The following is a 16,995-nucleotide window of genomic DNA, read 5'->3' on the forward strand; positions in this document are numbered from 1 at the left end:
AGTTTTGAGCTTCAATTAAAGCTTTCTTGATGAAGTTGATATCATCATTATCATTCAAATCAGTTTCAATGTTGGTTAATTTAACATCGATTAATTTTTGGAAGGCATCCTTTATTGTACTCAAATGATCATCAAGCTCATACTTCCGGTAGAGCTCAGGTGGGATAATAAATGACATCATGATTTTTTGTTTATCTTGATGGCTCATAATAAATTTAATGTAATCCTCCTCTGCAATATTAGATTGTTTCAATCTTGAGAATTCATTAATTAAATGGGAATTTGTATAAAATTTGAAAAACTTTTCAATGGTGTAGATTTTGACAAATTCTTGATATTTCTCTTCAACATTTTCCACTTTTTGTGTGTCAAATCCGAAAAGTGATCCCCTCATGCCCTTTTCCTTAATAGCATATTCAAGGACATCTTGGTGTTCGAACTTGATTGATTTGAGATATTTAGCCCATTTAAAAACTCTTTCGAATTTGGCTAAAACATTTTGAAAAGTGGAGGTGGTGTTCATAATCAGAGTCCCCTGTTGGGATGCGCCTTTAGAGCCCGAGGCGATTTGGGCGTAGGATCTGCTGAAAGCAGCAACTGGGGCTGGGTTAGTTTTTTTTGGGGTTTTTTGGTTTTCAGAGTTTTTTTGGGTTTTGTTGTTTTCAATTTTTTTTGGTTTTCAGAGTTTTCAGTAACAAAATCAATAGAAACAGAAGGTTGTGAATCTCCTTGAGATTCAATGGTGGCTTGATTTGACATATGCATGTCGACGCTAGTGTCACCTGCACTATCAAGATTGCGATCGCAATCAACTGGAGAAACATTAATTTCCGGGGCTGGGCGGTGGGCAATATCAACATCAGAATCAGCATTAGAGGCCTCATTTATGGTATTAGATGGGGTTGCAAAGGTTTCAGCAGTACTTAAAAAAGTATTGTCATCTTCCTCAGTGATTTCTTCGTCTGAATGTGGTTCATTTCCGTGTTTGTTTACATTGTTTTGATCGGTTGCGTTGGGATTTGCATGATCTAAGTCAACGATAATATCAGAAGAAACCAGGGTTTCTTGAGAAGGTGGATCATTTGTTGGATCAGTGGAGTAGTTGGAAGGCTTTGGAATTCTTTTGGTATTATTAATACTCATTATAATTTTTTTTTTTTTTTTTATATGTGTCTTTTTTTTTTTTTTATTTTTAAAGACAAAATTCAATATATTAATTAATTATATTAAAAAACACCAGGACTCAACCTGAGCATGATCCCATAATGTACCACAGAACAAGTAGTGGCCGCGTGGTCTAGTGGTATGATTCTCGCTTTGGGTAGCGATCTTGGGACACTCAAGAAAAACACACAAGCATGCGAGAGGTCCAGGGTTCAATTCCCTGCTCGGCCCCTTTTTTGAATTTTTTGTCTAGCTCCCCATTATGTGGTTATATGCAGCAGAATGCACTAAATCTAGGCGTCTTGTTTGAGGCTGAAAATTGAAAAAGTTTTATTACTGTTGATCACATGCTTGGCTTTAATAGCGACGATGCACTCTTCTTAAGTCTACTTTTAGAAACCGGCAATAAAAACAAATTAATGGAAGTCCCGAAACAAACGCACTGTAACAAGGTGAGGTCTGATACCGCAGTGAAACACCATACAGCCATAGGCTGAGCCTCCGGGAGACCGGTGGTCCACTGAGGACTATAAAAAGAGGACTCTGGTCCACTACAAGTATATATATAGTATATTATGAATAAAGGAAAGGATCCATTCTTAATACCAGACTCACTAGTAGCCATTGCACGCACGCACGTATAATAACAAACACTTTTATCAGAAGAGGCAATTATAGTACATAAGTGTCCGGCCTTTTTCTCGTCGTAAAAACATCGTTCCACTATAGTACACAAAATCACATAAAGTACCCTTAAGTTAAGTGATAGACAAAATCAAACTATTATAGCTTGCACTTTACTTAAAGCAACATTTCAACACCTCTTTATGGCTGCATTGTCCATCTCAAAAAATTTCTAATATAATAATATATAATTTAGTTTGAGTTTATTGGTTCAATAGTTGAAAAAAAGAGAATCGCTCAATGTCATATGTAAAGTTTAATGCATGTAGGCTGTATTAGATATTACTAACCGCACACTTACAAGAGAAAATTTTCTCAAACAATTTTGAACAACAAAACAAAACAAAAAACTAGATAAGACAAGGGACGGTCTACAAGCAAGACAAACATTAATATATAGCGCCAGTAACAGTGGAGGCACATATTAGGCAGTATCTATTAAATAAATTGCACCCAACATAGCGTGAATGAAGGCCATTTCTTAAATCTTTTCCAAAAGAGACTAAATAATGTCCGGTCAAAAGACATGAGATAGACCCAGGAGGGCGTGACAGCCTTCTTTGGGTCCAGCGAGGATGCTCAGGGTTGTTGGAAAGTGTCTCATGTGATACTAGGTAAAGGTGGGACAGTCAATCCTTCCGGAACCTGGCCGTGGAACAGGCTTCCTATGAAATCTTGAGCTAGATTCAGGAGATTATGACGGATCACTTTGGATCCTGCTGGGGAAACTTGAGATATTTCAAAGGCATTTTTGTGTTACCAATCCTGGTAGGTAGCGTAATCTACCTCCTTGGTTTGGCCGTGGAAATTGCTTATCAAGAATATCTTGGGATATATAGACATGTGCTAATCATGTTCTTGTACTCGCTGTTACAGTCAAATAATGCTGTTAATTGGAATCATTTGTATTATTGGCAATGTGAAATATACCAATAATATATTAGCAGGTGCTGGATATCCAGCACATAATACCTATTTTCATTGATTACCATTTTGGAATAAAGAAAACCTCTAGCTGATTTATTATCGGTATAGATAATAGGTATTTCCAATTTCTTTTGGTTGATTATCACAATATTCAAAGTTTGATAAAATTCCTGACAAAGTTGTATCTCTCTGTTTGCTAAATCCAATACAAACTATTCCGCTTCTGCATAACTATGAACATTCCGGGAACAAACTTCGAGGTGTAAATTATGATGGATATGGTTAAGAAATGGGAACGAAGAAGCGCAAGATGAAGGATATTATGGAAGGAATGAAAGTTGATTAGTGAAGTCATTTCATGGAATACTGTTTCTAGGTGATTGATCCGCAAGATGCTTATTGTCCATTGGTTACAGATTTATTCGTAATGGCTAGAGAGATAGCACAAAAGGCAGGCATGAGCCGTTTTTACAGCTTCCAATAGGATGGACCTTATCATTGTGTATAGTTAGAATGTATGGGCTCACAGAATAACGAAAGTTGGTGCCCTTGGGCATTGCTGTGATGTTATTCTGCGGGCCCTTAAAATTTATTTCATTTTTCTTTGTAGGATTCCAGATTTGTACCAAGAGTTATACTCTATGAGTTTCGCCCAAAAGGGAAAGTCTGTTAAAACGCACCTTTATACAGGAAGATTTGTATTGCATTCCAAAAAAGAATTTGCCAACTGAGATGTAAAACATATTTTGTATTCATTTAAAAGTGCTTGTTCCTTCACTCTACACGATTCTGAAATATTTCAAGTTTTAATTATATATTGTTTATATTATCATAATTAGACATGTACGAAACTCAAACCTTTAAAAGTTTAGACAGATCTATAAGAAGAAATAATAATTATTTTATACTTGGAAATTAAATGGGACAATAACTTTTCAGAATTTTTTTTTTTTTTCCTTTTTTTTTTCTTTGTTATTTAAACTTCTCTCTCAACAAAACTTTGGATCATACCTTCGGAAGTCAATGGATATTCTTTGTACTCGAGAGTGTTGCCTTCCTTTAAAATGATGTTTGGTTGAACAAATTGCTTTCTTGGCAACTTCTTAGATAACACAACGTCTCTGAATTTCGCAATATCTTCTGGAACACTGCTTCTATCCAAGAACAACTTAGAGCCACCTTCAAAGTCAGCACTACACTTGAAGACATGTAATTCTTTCAAATATTTGCCGATAGCAGGCTGACCAACAGTTTCAATCTTGGATTCATCCAAAACAATCCTTAAATCAGAAAAGTTTTCTTTGTCACTGTATTTGAACTTAACAAAGTCTTCACCAGCTTCCAAGAAGGTCTTCAATATGGAGAATCTAGCTTGCATGTGTGGTTGACCCCATTTCTTAGTGTTTGGATCCCAGAATTCTAAACCGACCAAACCGGCTCTGGCCATCAACAAGTATCCGATGTGGATAATTTCATCTTGTCTCTTTTTGTCAGTAATACCAAAGATACTCAATAATTCACGGTTGGTAATCAAATACATGGCGACAGATTCTGCACGGCATTCTTCATAAGGACCAGCTAGTTGACCGAAAACTGAACCCCATGTAGTATTTTTCTTATAGAAAGTTTTAACTGGCTTATCATCAAGACCTAATGGGGGATTCAATGAATCGAAATTATACCTTTCATCTGTTTCCTGCATCAACAATTTACCAGAACCATGACCCAATAATTCGTGAATACCAACCTGAACCTCGAAGGCCTCACCTTGGGTGGATTTGAATAACTCATTCAATTTTTCTTCAATGAAGGTGACTGGTTTATTCGATGAATCTTTGGCATTCAAAATATTACCCAAACTGACATTTTTGAAACCAATGTTGATTCTGATATCATCATAGTTTGGAATATTGATACCTGCTGGAATGCCACTACCAGCGAAAGTAATGACTTCCAAAGAGGTGAAATCTGGTGGAGTGAAGGTATCTTTTTCGAAGGCTTTGTCCCATGGCAAAGTCTTGATGAATTTTTCGGCGTTGTTAACCAAATTACCAAACTTTTCAGTTCTTTCTTGATTAACAGTACTAACTAAACCTTCCCACTCACCTCTAATTCCATATGGATCTCTGTAAGTTTCGATAAAACCAATGTTACTTTCCACTTTTGGACCAATATCTTTGACCCATTTCTTTTGAGATTCTCTGTGGGATTCCAATGAACCAGTTCTAAAGGATTTAGCGTAGGCATCTAACATAGCAACTTGAGTTTCATTGGCGGCGACGGCTTTGGCCTTTTCGAAATTTTCTGCAATTTTAGCAAATTGTTCGGAGTGATCACCGAATTTCATGGCCAAAGTGGCATTTTTGCCATCGATTTGGAACTCAATTGGTTTAGCCGGGTACTCATCTGGAACTGTGTTTGAATTTTCTCCAGAAGCAATTAGCAAATTGAATTCGCTAGAGGAGATCTTTTCCACTCTGGTGTTTTCTGGGAAGATTTTGTGAGTGGTTAAAACTCTGTTGACAGTTTTGATTTCGTTATCGGTGAAGGGGGCCCCAACGTAGTATGAAGAGTTAATATGAGATTGATCCTTATTCAAACCAAGCAAAATATCATTTTCGTTTGTGGAGAATATCTTGGCGCTAATACCATTATACAAGGAAATGATTTTATCATCATTACTGGACTTGATGATTTTGGTGAACACTGACTCATCAATGCTTGGAATGAACTTCACATCCCCAAAAGATTTGAAGTTACCCAAATTTCCCAAGAATTGACTGGCATATTCCAAATAGCCTTCGACTTGGTCATCACCAAATTCTGATTTCAATGCCAGATAATCGCCACCAATGCTCTTGTGGAACTCAAGAATCAAATCGAAAATGGAGTTTGATTCATTACTGACGGATTTCAAAACAGCTCTGGACCCCAAGTGACTGGCTTTGTGTAAATAGTAAGCGTATTTTTGTTCTTTTTCCGTCAAGTTTTCGAAGTGATGTTTGGCGTTCAAAGAGCAAATTGGAGGCTTGTGATCAGCAAAGAATTGGGACGACATTTTTCTTCTGTACACAATGGAAGACACGGGTTTGATGAAGCTTCTCATATGTGAATGATAAAAAAGAAACGACAGGAAACAGTGTGTATTTGTAGTTGGTTGGCCATCATAACAATGATACACGGCGACAGAAATTTTTGGCTGTTTTTGGTGAGAAAAAAAAAAGCGCAGGGAAAAAAACAGGATGCCATGAGGACTCTAAGGCACCAATTAACCTCCCCGAAATCCCACTAAGCGCGGCAACTAGTGCCTTAGGATCATCAAGTCTTCGAACACACAGGGTCCTATTCTCAACCCGAATATTGGCTGTGGTCTCGTCGAAACGAAGTATTTTTTTTTTTTTTTGACTCTTTTTCCACTGCTCTCAAAGTGTGCAAACGAGAATAATTATTAATATCACACATGTATACATATATGTGATATATTGGATAATTCCTCATCTACCACCACCAAAGAACATCAATGCATGAACAGAAGACTAGGAATTATCGCCACACACCAGTGGCATTTTTTGGCACCAACCAACGTGTGAGGAGCTGGAAGATATTTGAAGCCCTGACTCGCATCGTCGATTTTTTTTTTTTTTTTTAAGATGACGATGACGAAAACAACAACAACAACAACAACAACAACAACAACAACAACAACAACAGCAACATCATCAGCCATGTCCAACATATTCGAATCACAGAAGAAGAAGCAGATAATTGCCAACTCCTTGGAAAACCAGGACTACTTGCTCATATCCTCTCTCAATGTGTCTAAGGCCAGCAATTTGACCAATACCGAGAAACAAGCAATCAACATGTCAGGACCTTCATCGGTAGCCCAAGCTAGACACAACTTACTTACAAAATACTGCGGGAATTGATGAATATCATTATTATGTAATATAGAAAAGAGAAAACGATCAATAAAAGGTTAGGAAAAAAAGGAATTGGGAAAGAGGAAATTGAAAAAAAAAAAAGTATCTATAAAATGTCAACATTTGCTTCGGCATGTGTTTCAGGGATCTTGCTCAATGAAAACTGAGCTCCTTGGAACTTTTTTACCTTCATTAATATGCCCATTAGCAACTAGCCAATCACGGATCAACTTGATCTCGTAATATTGTTCATTGTATGTGTCCTTATTTGAGATATCAATATTTGGATATAGCTCTTTGAAGTCAGATAAACTACGGATGAAAAAAGGCCCACTTGATTGTTGGCCATCATCATCACTGTATTCATCGTCATCCTCGTACTTGTCTTTATTATGATTTTCGTTTTCGGTGTTAGTACTTTCTGAAGCCCTAGCTAATGGATTTTTGGCAAAAAATTGATTCATTTCCATTATATGTCTAAAAATTCTATTAAACCTACTAGGATCATAACACTGAATGTGCGATGGCACAAAATTCCTATTATAAGGATGTTTAACACGAATTCCTTTGATATGGTACATGAAGAGACTGTCAAAATGCATTCTTTCTATAACATAAAGATTGTACTTATAACAATATTGGAAATATGCAGTCGAGGTCATTTCTTTTGAGTTTTTGCGCTTTGAATCAAGCATGGTCAATCTTTGATGGTTGCAGGAAGTTCTTTTTCTCTGTTGATAAACATGTGCCAAACTCTCCAGCTTTGATGTTGCTTTGGCTTTCGGTATGTTCACTAACGCCCTGATAAAATCATGCTCATCTCTGGAAAAACAGTTTGCGATCTTCCATTTTGAAAAATTCTCTAATCCGTGATAAGAGCTATTGGCATTTGTTAGCCTTCTATAATGTCTTCGGTTCAAAAAATGGTTATCGCTGAAGCTCTTAATCACGTACTTATCATCAGTGGTCTCATCTTGTAATTCAAACAACGTCACAGATTCTTTTTTGTTTGCGGATTTTTTTGCCACCTCAACGTTTACACTTTGAAATCTGTATATATTGGTGTGCAGAGTTCTGGCAGATGATAAATCCGAGGTTTCAGCTTGGTGGTAATTATTATTATAAGAGTCCCCTAAATAATGTCTCAATTTCAACTGTTTGATCTCTGGATCTTCTTTTCTTAATCTAGCAGAGATTACTCTTTTGCGAGTGTATTCATTACCAAATAAGTGCTCTAAAAGACCATGGTCATATGATTTATCAGTCAACATTGCCTCCTATGGCCAAAGAGAAAGTAAAAAGTACAAGTAAAAGCTCTATTATCGAAAAAGAATATTCAATGGAATACAATGAAGTTATATGGTGCAAAAAAGAATAAGCCATTTGAATGAAAAAAAAAAGAGCAACAAAGAAAAGAAAAGAAAAAAAGAAAAAGAAAGAAAGAAAGATATAATAAACTCTCATGCATGGTGAACGTTTTTCCTGCATTTCATCAGATAAATGAAGGAAAGATAGAAAAAAACGGCCATCGAAATGCCCACTTCATCAAACAAACCACAGGAAGTAAAACAAATGCAAAGTAAATTAGTTAAAATAAATACAAAGAAAATCAGTCACAATTTGCTATGTAGTTTATGCAATTTAAGATGTCCACTCGCTTTTTTTCCAGGCTCGATAAAATCACCCAAGGCCTCCGCATAAACAGGAGGGTTTTCTTTATCCTGATCAGAAAGTAGCTCCAATGTTCCTTTAATAATGTATCTTCTATGGGTAGTCTTTACTACGTATGTCTTTATGACTATGTGACTTTCAACCGGAACCGGTTTATTATAGGTTATGTTCAAACGTCTGGTGACAGCGATGGGGATATCGCCATGAACTAAAGGAAGGCAGCATTTCAATAGCATATCATCAAAAATGGTACTGATGGCACCTCCATGTACCAAGCCTGAATAACCATGAATATTTTCACCCAAGCAGTACACCGCGACCAACTCATTGGGGATTTCCTTGCCATCACCTGGTTTTTCTCTAACTTTTTCGCTGAAATATAACTTGGAATAGACGATTGGATCCGGGTATATCATCCCATCCCTCAACAAGGTATCGTAGGTAAAACTCTTGTTGGCATTTTTTTTACTAGCTGTTATATATGGACATCTCTTAAAACCGTTGGATTCCAATTTCTTGAGAAACCAATGGCTTTCAACTTTTTGCATAACTAGCGAGCCAAGAGGTCGAATAACTTCTCCCATATCGCAAAAACTTTTTTTCTTTCTTGCTCAATTTGTAATTTCCAGAAAAAGAGATCTATATTCTTTATTTCATCTCATTTTTTTGCTTCTTTCCCTAAAGTTTTTTTTCATTTGATCTGCACTTCATATCAAGCTAAAACCGGCCAGGTGGCCTAACTTCGGTTCTTTCGTTGTGGTCTACTTATAGATACAAGCGAGGAGGCAATGATGATCATAAGGATAATGAGGGAGAGAGATGATTAATAATTTTGATGTTCTCACATGATAACCACAAGGTTGGGTATACGAATAGAATATTCCTTACATTTGATGAGAAGTAAGTACTAAACACTATAGCGTAAACACCCGGGGTGACAGTATATGTAACCCGGAGCTCCGATGGCGAAGAACCCTGAAAAAAAGTGCAACGATAAAGGCGATGAGATGAGATGAGGATTTTCCTTATGTGAGTAATACATAATATACAAGATGGTTGAGGTAAAATTAAAATGTATAAATGGATTGCCTGATATAGCCGGTGTTATCATTAAAGAAGAGACTTCGGGAGAACAATTATATGATATGTTGGTGACCAGTCTCCCGTCAACGATTCAAGACACTGCAAGAATTTATTTTGGTAAAAACGATATTCGAGTGTATGAATCCTTGAAACAGATAGATTGTCACAAATTAATCAGGTTGAATCTACGAATACCGCTAAGGGGAGGGAAAGGAGGGTTTGTCCAGCAGTTGAAAGCACAAGGCAACAAGATCGCTAAAGACAGATCCAGCAACCAAGAAATAAGAAATAACTATAGAACTTTGGAAGGTGGAAGAACGGTAAAAGAGGTGGAGAAGTCAAAAAGATTGCTGGAATATTTTGCGAAACAACCAGAAACAAAGAAGAAAGAACTGGAAGAAAAGAGATCAAAGTTGAAAGCTATTATTAATACGGATCCTTTGAAGAATGTGAAATTTCAAGATTCCAAGTATTTGGAAAATAGCGAAGAGCTATTGGAAGAAATAAAAGGCTCGATGGAAATTGCAATGAATGAAAGTGAAGAAGAAGAGGTTGATGTTGATGTTGAGGTTGAAAAAATTGAAACAAAAGAAGACTTCAGAAAGGAAGGAAACCTGCCCCCGACTATAATGTTTGCGGCTTTCTTTGAAGAGGAGGAAAGTGATGAAGGTGAAAGTGAGGATACTGAACATGAATCAAAAGAGGAAGAGCTTCTTGCTGTGAAAGAAGGGAAACAGAAACTCTGAATCAGCCTTTTTTTTTTTTCATTAACATTTCCTGAATAATGATCATGCTTATCTTGTGAAATATTACATATTATTAAATATTATTTGTTATTATATATTATCATATTCTGATGTATAAGTATAATATATTATTGGATTTGCACTATATTGCGATGAGACTGATGAGACTGATGAGACTGTATAAATCTAAACGCACGTATTTTTTTTTCGATGGAAAAACAAAGAAAAAGGTGTTCAGTATATCAAGTGCTATTACTATGACAACAATATTGTTGTCCACGATATCCAACTATCCTTAAAGATGTCATCTGAAAACTTTACCAACTCTACTTATGAAGACTTCGCTGAAGAGGCCACCGAAAAAATCACCAAGATCTCTGTTTACACCCCGTTGATTTATGTGGCAATCATCTTGACCGCGTTGATCACTTTTTCAAAGATCTATAGAAAGAGATATATCAACAAGTTATCACATACCAAACCGTTCTTCCCACCAAACATACAGAAGCAAGTGTATTTTGAATTGGCAGCGCAGGATCCAAAACCTAATGACAAAGTATTGAAAGCCGCGCTCTTCAGATGGGCTTCCGAGTCGATCAGAAGAACCATCAAGTTGAAAGAATGCGAACAATCCATCACCAAGATGTACCAAGCTGGGTCCATTGGCGATGAATTATTCACCAGATACAACTTTGCCAAGAAATTCGAAGAATTGGAGATCCAAAATATCGCAAAAGAGGTCGAAGGCATTAAGAAAGGGTGGGCCCCAAGCTTCTTCCCACTATTACAAGAAATCACCTTCAACGAGGCATTGAAAAGAAGGGTCGGGGCCATCGATCTGTTGAATGCTGACCAGGCGAAACAATGGGGGTTGACAAAAGAATATCTTGAAAAGCTTGTTGCTAATAGACCACAAATGAAAATTGATGTTAAACGTCCATGAAATCTTGGACCTTAAAGACATACTTTTTTGAACATACCAGAAATTTTGTAATTTTATTGAGCTTTTCCCTTTTTTTAAAAAAAAATATTTTCTTGGATATTATCAAGTCGTTTAGAAGCAGAGAGTGGCTTGTTTTCAAATATTTATCTGTTTACAATGTGGGCAGGTTTCCCATTTTTATAGATGAAGTTAATTTCGAATCATAAATCACTCATTAAGCATTAGCACTTTGTTTTCTTTGTTTTTCCTTTGTATCCAAAATGTTCTAATATATATATATATGTATCTCATGATGAAAAAATTAAGAATAAACCATTAAAAGTAAATAAAATTATTATGCGAAATTTTTTTTTTAAAAAAAAAAGATCATTAGCAAATATCATGAACAAAGGGAATCACGGGTTTGTATTGATGTGCCATGAATCAGGAACGAGAATAACATACTTTTCCATCGCAGCTCTAAATCTTGATTTGTACTGCTTTGGGGTAACAACAGTAGGCTTTCTTTTTATCCCACCAACCAAACCTTTTTCTTTTACCCAGCTTTCCAATTTCTTATCCCAGGTGAAGGTTCTGACATAGTCAATCAACCCTGCAACAATTTCGTTTTTCTCCCAATCAATTCCAATCACCAAAGAATAATCCATCACATTCATTTTGCTTAAAAACAATGTATCATTCCATAAACACGCTCTAAGATGCTTCTTATTATGATTTCTCATGAACAAAGGAGAATCAAAAATTAATTCCACCATATTTTCATCCAATAAAACCTCATTCTCTTTTCCAGTCTGTTCAACATGCCTGTTTCTCATAGACCCTTTCAAATCAAAGATCTTAAGGTTCCTACGATTGTAAAAAAGATTCTCCATTATAATGACGTCCATCTTAAAGTTTTTACCGGTGGTAGGATTCTTAATAACAATCTGATAAAACCCAAAGATTTTTCCTAGAGCAGTAGGCAAGTCGTGAAACAAAGCTTGGGCCATATATTCAAAATAACTTGGTGCCATTTTCACAAAAGAATCCAATTCAGAATATGATAACTGCTTGATCACCAATCTATCATCTAAAGTTTTAAGGAATGCCGAGCCACTTTTGCCACCACTAGAATCCCACTTGACACATCTTGATAAACTTTGAATGAAATCAAACTTCAAACCACACTTCTCCCGAAAAGCTTCAAATTGTTCCACAAAGAAAACTTTACAAGACAAAATTGCATTGTTATCCAAAAACTGATATTTCAAATGGATTGCCGTGGTCTTCAACATCTGATTGTGCAATAATTCATCCTCCAATTTACTACCAGCAGTGATTTTGATGGATTCAGGGTTCGGAATGTTTAAAGACACTAAGTTTTCAAGTTTCATCATCTGGACTTTTTGTAAATAGTCTTTGGAACTCAAGGCAAATGCAATGACAGATCCCGGTTCGTCATCTCTAATGATCACGTCAGATTCCACAAATATATGTTCTGATGGACTCAATGGTGATTCAATTGGCTTAAATAATTCTGATCTATCGGCTAACAACTTCTTGAACATGATAAATAATGAATTTTTCTCTTCAACGCTTGCTTTATGATAATTGTTATTACCATTGTTGGTAACTTCAGAATTCCCACTATTATCTTCGTTACTAGTATCATCTTCATTGCAAGTATCTTTATCGTTATTAGTCGATGGCTTATTTACATCTTCGCCAGAAAATTGAATATTTAGGGATTCCAAATTTTCAAAGAAGTTGGATCTCTCATCAGTTGGTATTTCTTTGGAGTTTTCCTTGGATTCAGATTCATTATTCACGTCCAAATTGAGCACCTCGGCAGCCTCACGAACACTGTTATCATCATCATTATCATTTGCACAATCTTCTTGATTCTCCTCGATATCAGTAAATGGATTGGCCTTGATCTTGTCTTCATTGTATTTTAATTCTTGATCATTGAAAGCATCATCGACATTCTTGAAAATCTCTACAGTTTGTTGAGAATCAATTTTTGGAATGGACCGTAATTTGCTTTCGTATAATTTCCTTTCAATTTTTCTTTGCTCCTCGAGTTGTTGGTTGAATTTCATTTGCATATGATCAAAGTATGTTTTCAATTTAGACACTTTTGGATGATAAGACTCAAAATCTTTTTTGATTGGGCTTTGAGAGTCAGCTGTCAATGACGTTGGACTCTTAATTGACGGTGACCTAGACAGAACTATACTATCTGTGGGATTTCCGTTGGCAATCAATGCCTCCATTTGCGAAATCTTCTCTCTAACTTTGGTGTTATTCAATTTCAATTTCGGAATCATAGATACTTTACTCACATATTTGGGCTTTAGTGGAATTTTGGCAGTTACATATTCTTTGTTATTGTCGGTTGATTCATCATGTTGAATCTTTGCTTCGCCGGCGCCGTTATCATCTCCAACTTCTTTGCCTTCTTCCATTTCAACAACTTGCTGGTTATCAATTTTTTCTTCCGTAACGATTTGGTCATTTGGCTCTTTTTCTTCACATTCCAAACAATTCTCTTCTTGCAAGTTTTCATGGGTTTTTTCACCGGCGTTAGCAACCAGTGCCGCTTCTTTATCAAAGAATTTGAGGAATTGTAGCGATGATACTTTTGAAAGCTCTGGTAGGAAATTTTTTTCAAATTCAGCAAACTCTTCATTCCATTGAATACAATACTCTTGGATATTTTTCAAAACAACATTCATTGAAATATAATCTGTGGGAGCCGAGATCTTGAATATTTCATTAATATGGTCCATGGTTGAGTGCTTATTCTCAATGGCTAAACTAATAAGGCTCTCAATTTTTTCCATAGCAAAATCAAGTTTATCTTGGTTTGTGGTATCAAGCTTTGCAGATTGGAGCCGGTCAATGATACTGTCAAATAAGATGTTTGTTTTTTCGATCACTTGATCATAGAGTTCCGTTTTAAGGTTAATACTGCTATCTGGCTTCCATTGGATTTTGTTTAGTGGCAAATGCAACTCAAACAAATCGATGGTTTCGTATTCAACTTTAATTGCCATATCATAAAATCCAAAATATTTGACTCTATCTCTCTGGGCATCATGGCCACATTCTTCATAAGATACAGTCAATGGGATAGATAAAAATGATAATTCCAAGAATTTCCCAAATGAAAATTTCCAAGTTGTATCATTCATGGGTATGACTGGGGTTTTGTGACCACATTTTTTGCAAACACTCCACATTAATATAACATGCTGCAAACCAGGGATTGGACATGCTATTTTCTCTATCGAAACAATCAATTTAGCATTACCATGTGTATACGTTTTGTAGTGATCAATAAACTTTCCTCCGCAACTCTCTGGGCATGGACTATTGGCCTGTGTGATTTCGTGTTCCACATATTGACCCAATGTTGAATCATTGTAGTCGAGATAATACTCAATTTGAAGAATTTTTGGAAAGAAACAATAGTTCCCATTTTTGCTTAAGGTGGTAGAATAAGAAAAACAAATGTTTTGATGAGTTGAAACTTCCAATAAATTTGGTTGGTGGTTGAAGAAGGTATCCCATTGTCTAGAATAAGATTTGAATTGACCAGTCAATGTTTTAAGTTTATATTGAAGAATTAATTTGGCCACTTTATGTAAATTGTTATCATCAAACTTGAAATCTTTTCTGACATTGGAATTATTAATGATTTCTTTGCAATCATCAATTGATAAATTATTAATGGAATATTTAGATTGAAGCACATCCAAATGCTTCTGAAAAATTCTTGCCTGGTCCAATAAATATGGCATAGGGATGATAACTGATGGGGAAATAGAATACAAAGATTTATTGAAGTTGACAAGAAACTCCCAGAAATAACCACCAACATTTTTCAAAATGCTTTGACGTTTTTCTTTCAAATCATCAAGTAATATTTGTTTGTTCATGGAAACAAATGTGTCCCTGAAATAATGGGTTTCCAATTTTAAATGAAACATGCAATATATGATAAATTCCGCAATACTTTTGACCTTTTTCAAGTTTTGAGCATCGTTGTCCCTGATTATTGCGGTCCCGCCCAAATTTACTGGACACTCATTGAAAAAAGCAAAGCTTTTCTTCAAGTTTTTGAAAGGATAGACTTTGATTTCAAAATTGCCGCAATGGCCCAACTTGGGACTGAATGTCAACTTTTCCACTGATGTTATAATATCTGCCAGTGTCAACCTTGCTAGATGTGTTATTACGTGATGTTTAACGTTTAGAAGAACGGTGATGCCTGCATCTCCCAATAATTCTAAAGCGTAACCACTCACATTGGCACCAGCAATGAGTAAATCAGGTTTCGGTTTTATAGAAACAATTCTTTTCACTAATTTATCTAAAAACTCTTTTTCCTGGGGCAAAATTTGTTCAAAACTCATAAATTGGTTAGTAGATTGAGAATATTCGATCGGGAATTTGATGATGATAATATTAGGGTTTCTAATCTTTGTCCTCATTGAATTGATTGCGACATTCTTTGTGAACACAAATCCATTAATATAAAAACTACTCTCTGGGCCACTACCCAAAATCTCTTTGAAATTAATAAAATCGGTGATGTCAAGCCTAATATCCTTGGTCTGTTGCAAATCTATGACCGGTATTTCGCTGATCAAATTAATTAAAGCCTTGGTCCAGGTATTTTTTCTTTTCACATTAAACAGATCAAGTGTTTGGTGCAAAAATCTGGAAAGATGATATTTGCTAAGTTGATTCAATTCTCTATAAATTTTTTCGGTATCAGCTATCGATTGAGCATTAGCATTATTGAGTTCATCAAAATTGTTATTGTGTTTCAAATTTCCTGAGCTAGGGTAAGTAGATAGTTTATGTGAAGATGACCTCGTTGACTTAGCGTCTTCTGGTGCATTAGGTTTGGAAAGGTTATTTCGGCTTCTTTTTGATAGTCGCTTTTTGGAATAGGTAAGTTCATCATGGTTTCTGGAGATTGATACGTGAGGCTCATTCAATTTTTTGAATTCGTGTCGTGATTCAAAAGAAAAAGATGGTACTCTCTTTGGGTGTCTTTCAGTGTTGAAAACATTTTCATCGAAGGTCTGTAAGCTGTCTTCACTTTCAAGAGACTCCAATGAACTTTCTCGTACGTTGCAATTACTTGTGGATGAAATATTGGTAACAGACCGAGACTCATCATTATCACCCTCAGTATCACCTTCATTATCATTGTGATTATCGTTGTCACCTTCATCATCATCATCGCTTGAGTCACCATAATTGTAAAGACAAAGTTTACAAACTCTTAGATCACCATCATGTTTGAACCTTTCACCGGGAATAAGCATAGCACAGGTATTACAAAATATTTGACCGCATAGTCGACAATGATGTCTTCTCCTGAAAGTTGTGAATGATTTTGAGCAATTAAAACAATGGCTGGCACTGTCATCTTGCATCCAGTAATCTTTGGATAGCAAAAGAGCATTACGCTCTAATGGCTCTGTCAGCAGGAAATAATGATACATTTAGACTGTATGTCACTGTAATAGCATTTTATTCTTTGAAGAAACCAGTTGCCTTTTAATTGAGAGTCTGATATAGTTCAACTATTATTTCTGTGTGCAAGTAAAGGTTAACAAGCCAGCCCTCAGAGCATCACTTTTTTTTATTTTTTTTTACCTTTTTGTGGTGCGTTCTCCCATGTGATGATGATGATGCCCAATGCGGAATAAAAAAAAAAAATATGGTGGGGAAAAAAAAAAAACACGCGACGCGTTGGGCAGAGTCAATTTGATATAATCAATGGGACTTACAAGCTGATAGATCATATCCAGACTTGAAAATTGTTGAATTTTTGTCACATTTCATCTTATCA

At 35.8% G+C, this 16,995-nt stretch overlaps 7 protein-coding genes across 7 annotated transcripts; 3 read left to right on the forward strand and 4 right to left on the reverse strand. All coding sequences in view use genetic code 12, as the record gives it.

The window, feature by feature from the left end:
* Positions 1-3,751: 3,751 nt before the first annotated feature.
* On the reverse strand, positions 3,752-5,881 carry DASC09_004660 (dipeptidyl-peptidase III; the record flags this gene model as incomplete). Its single annotated transcript, XM_064994069.1, has 1 exon — positions 3,752-5,881. One exon carries the CDS (start codon positions 5,879-5,881, stop codon positions 3,752-3,754), a length of 2,130 nt encoding a protein of 709 aa, XP_064850141.1.
* A 414-nt stretch (positions 5,882-6,295) lies between these two features.
* On the forward strand, positions 6,296-6,704 carry DASC09_004670 (uncharacterized protein; the record flags this gene model as incomplete). Its single annotated transcript, XM_064994070.1, has 2 exons — positions 6,296-6,359; positions 6,487-6,704. 2 exons carry the CDS (start codon positions 6,296-6,298, stop codon positions 6,702-6,704), a joined length of 282 nt encoding a protein of 93 aa, XP_064850142.1.
* Positions 6,705-6,838: 134 nt separating this feature from the next.
* Positions 6,839-7,969, reverse strand: DASC09_004680 (uncharacterized protein; the record flags this gene model as incomplete). The annotated part of the gene is made up of 1 exon (XM_064994071.1): positions 6,839-7,969. The coding sequence occupies one exon, from the start codon at positions 7,967-7,969 to the stop codon at positions 6,839-6,841; it is 1,131 nt and encodes a 376-aa protein (XP_064850143.1).
* A 342-nt stretch (positions 7,970-8,311) lies between these two features.
* On the reverse strand, positions 8,312-8,953 carry DASC09_004690 (PaaI family thioesterase; the record flags this gene model as incomplete). Its single annotated transcript, XM_064994072.1, has 1 exon — positions 8,312-8,953. The coding sequence occupies one exon, from the start codon at positions 8,951-8,953 to the stop codon at positions 8,312-8,314; it is 642 nt and encodes a 213-aa protein (XP_064850144.1).
* Positions 8,954-9,421: 468 nt separating this feature from the next.
* Positions 9,422-10,198, forward strand: DASC09_004700 (uncharacterized protein; the record flags this gene model as incomplete). Its single annotated transcript, XM_064994073.1, has 1 exon — positions 9,422-10,198. The coding sequence occupies one exon, from the start codon at positions 9,422-9,424 to the stop codon at positions 10,196-10,198; it is 777 nt and encodes a 258-aa protein (XP_064850145.1).
* A 301-nt stretch (positions 10,199-10,499) lies between these two features.
* Positions 10,500-11,141, forward strand: SEC66 (Sec63 complex subunit SEC66; the record flags this gene model as incomplete). The annotated part of the gene is made up of 1 exon (XM_064994074.1): positions 10,500-11,141. One exon carries the CDS (start codon positions 10,500-10,502, stop codon positions 11,139-11,141), a length of 642 nt encoding a protein of 213 aa, XP_064850146.1.
* Positions 11,142-11,536: 395 nt separating this feature from the next.
* Positions 11,537-16,645, reverse strand: DASC09_004720 (uncharacterized protein; the record flags this gene model as incomplete). The annotated part of the gene is made up of 1 exon (XM_064994075.1): positions 11,537-16,645. One exon carries the CDS (start codon positions 16,643-16,645, stop codon positions 11,537-11,539), a length of 5,109 nt encoding a protein of 1,702 aa, XP_064850147.1.
* Positions 16,646-16,995: the final 350 nt, after the last annotated feature.

Source organism: Saccharomycopsis crataegensis (assembly GCF_037102585.1).
Source record: "Saccharomycopsis crataegensis DNA, jcf7180000000072, whole genome shotgun sequence".
Taxonomy (NCBI): domain Eukaryota; kingdom Fungi; phylum Ascomycota; class Saccharomycetes; order Ascoideales; family Saccharomycopsidaceae; genus Saccharomycopsis; species Saccharomycopsis crataegensis.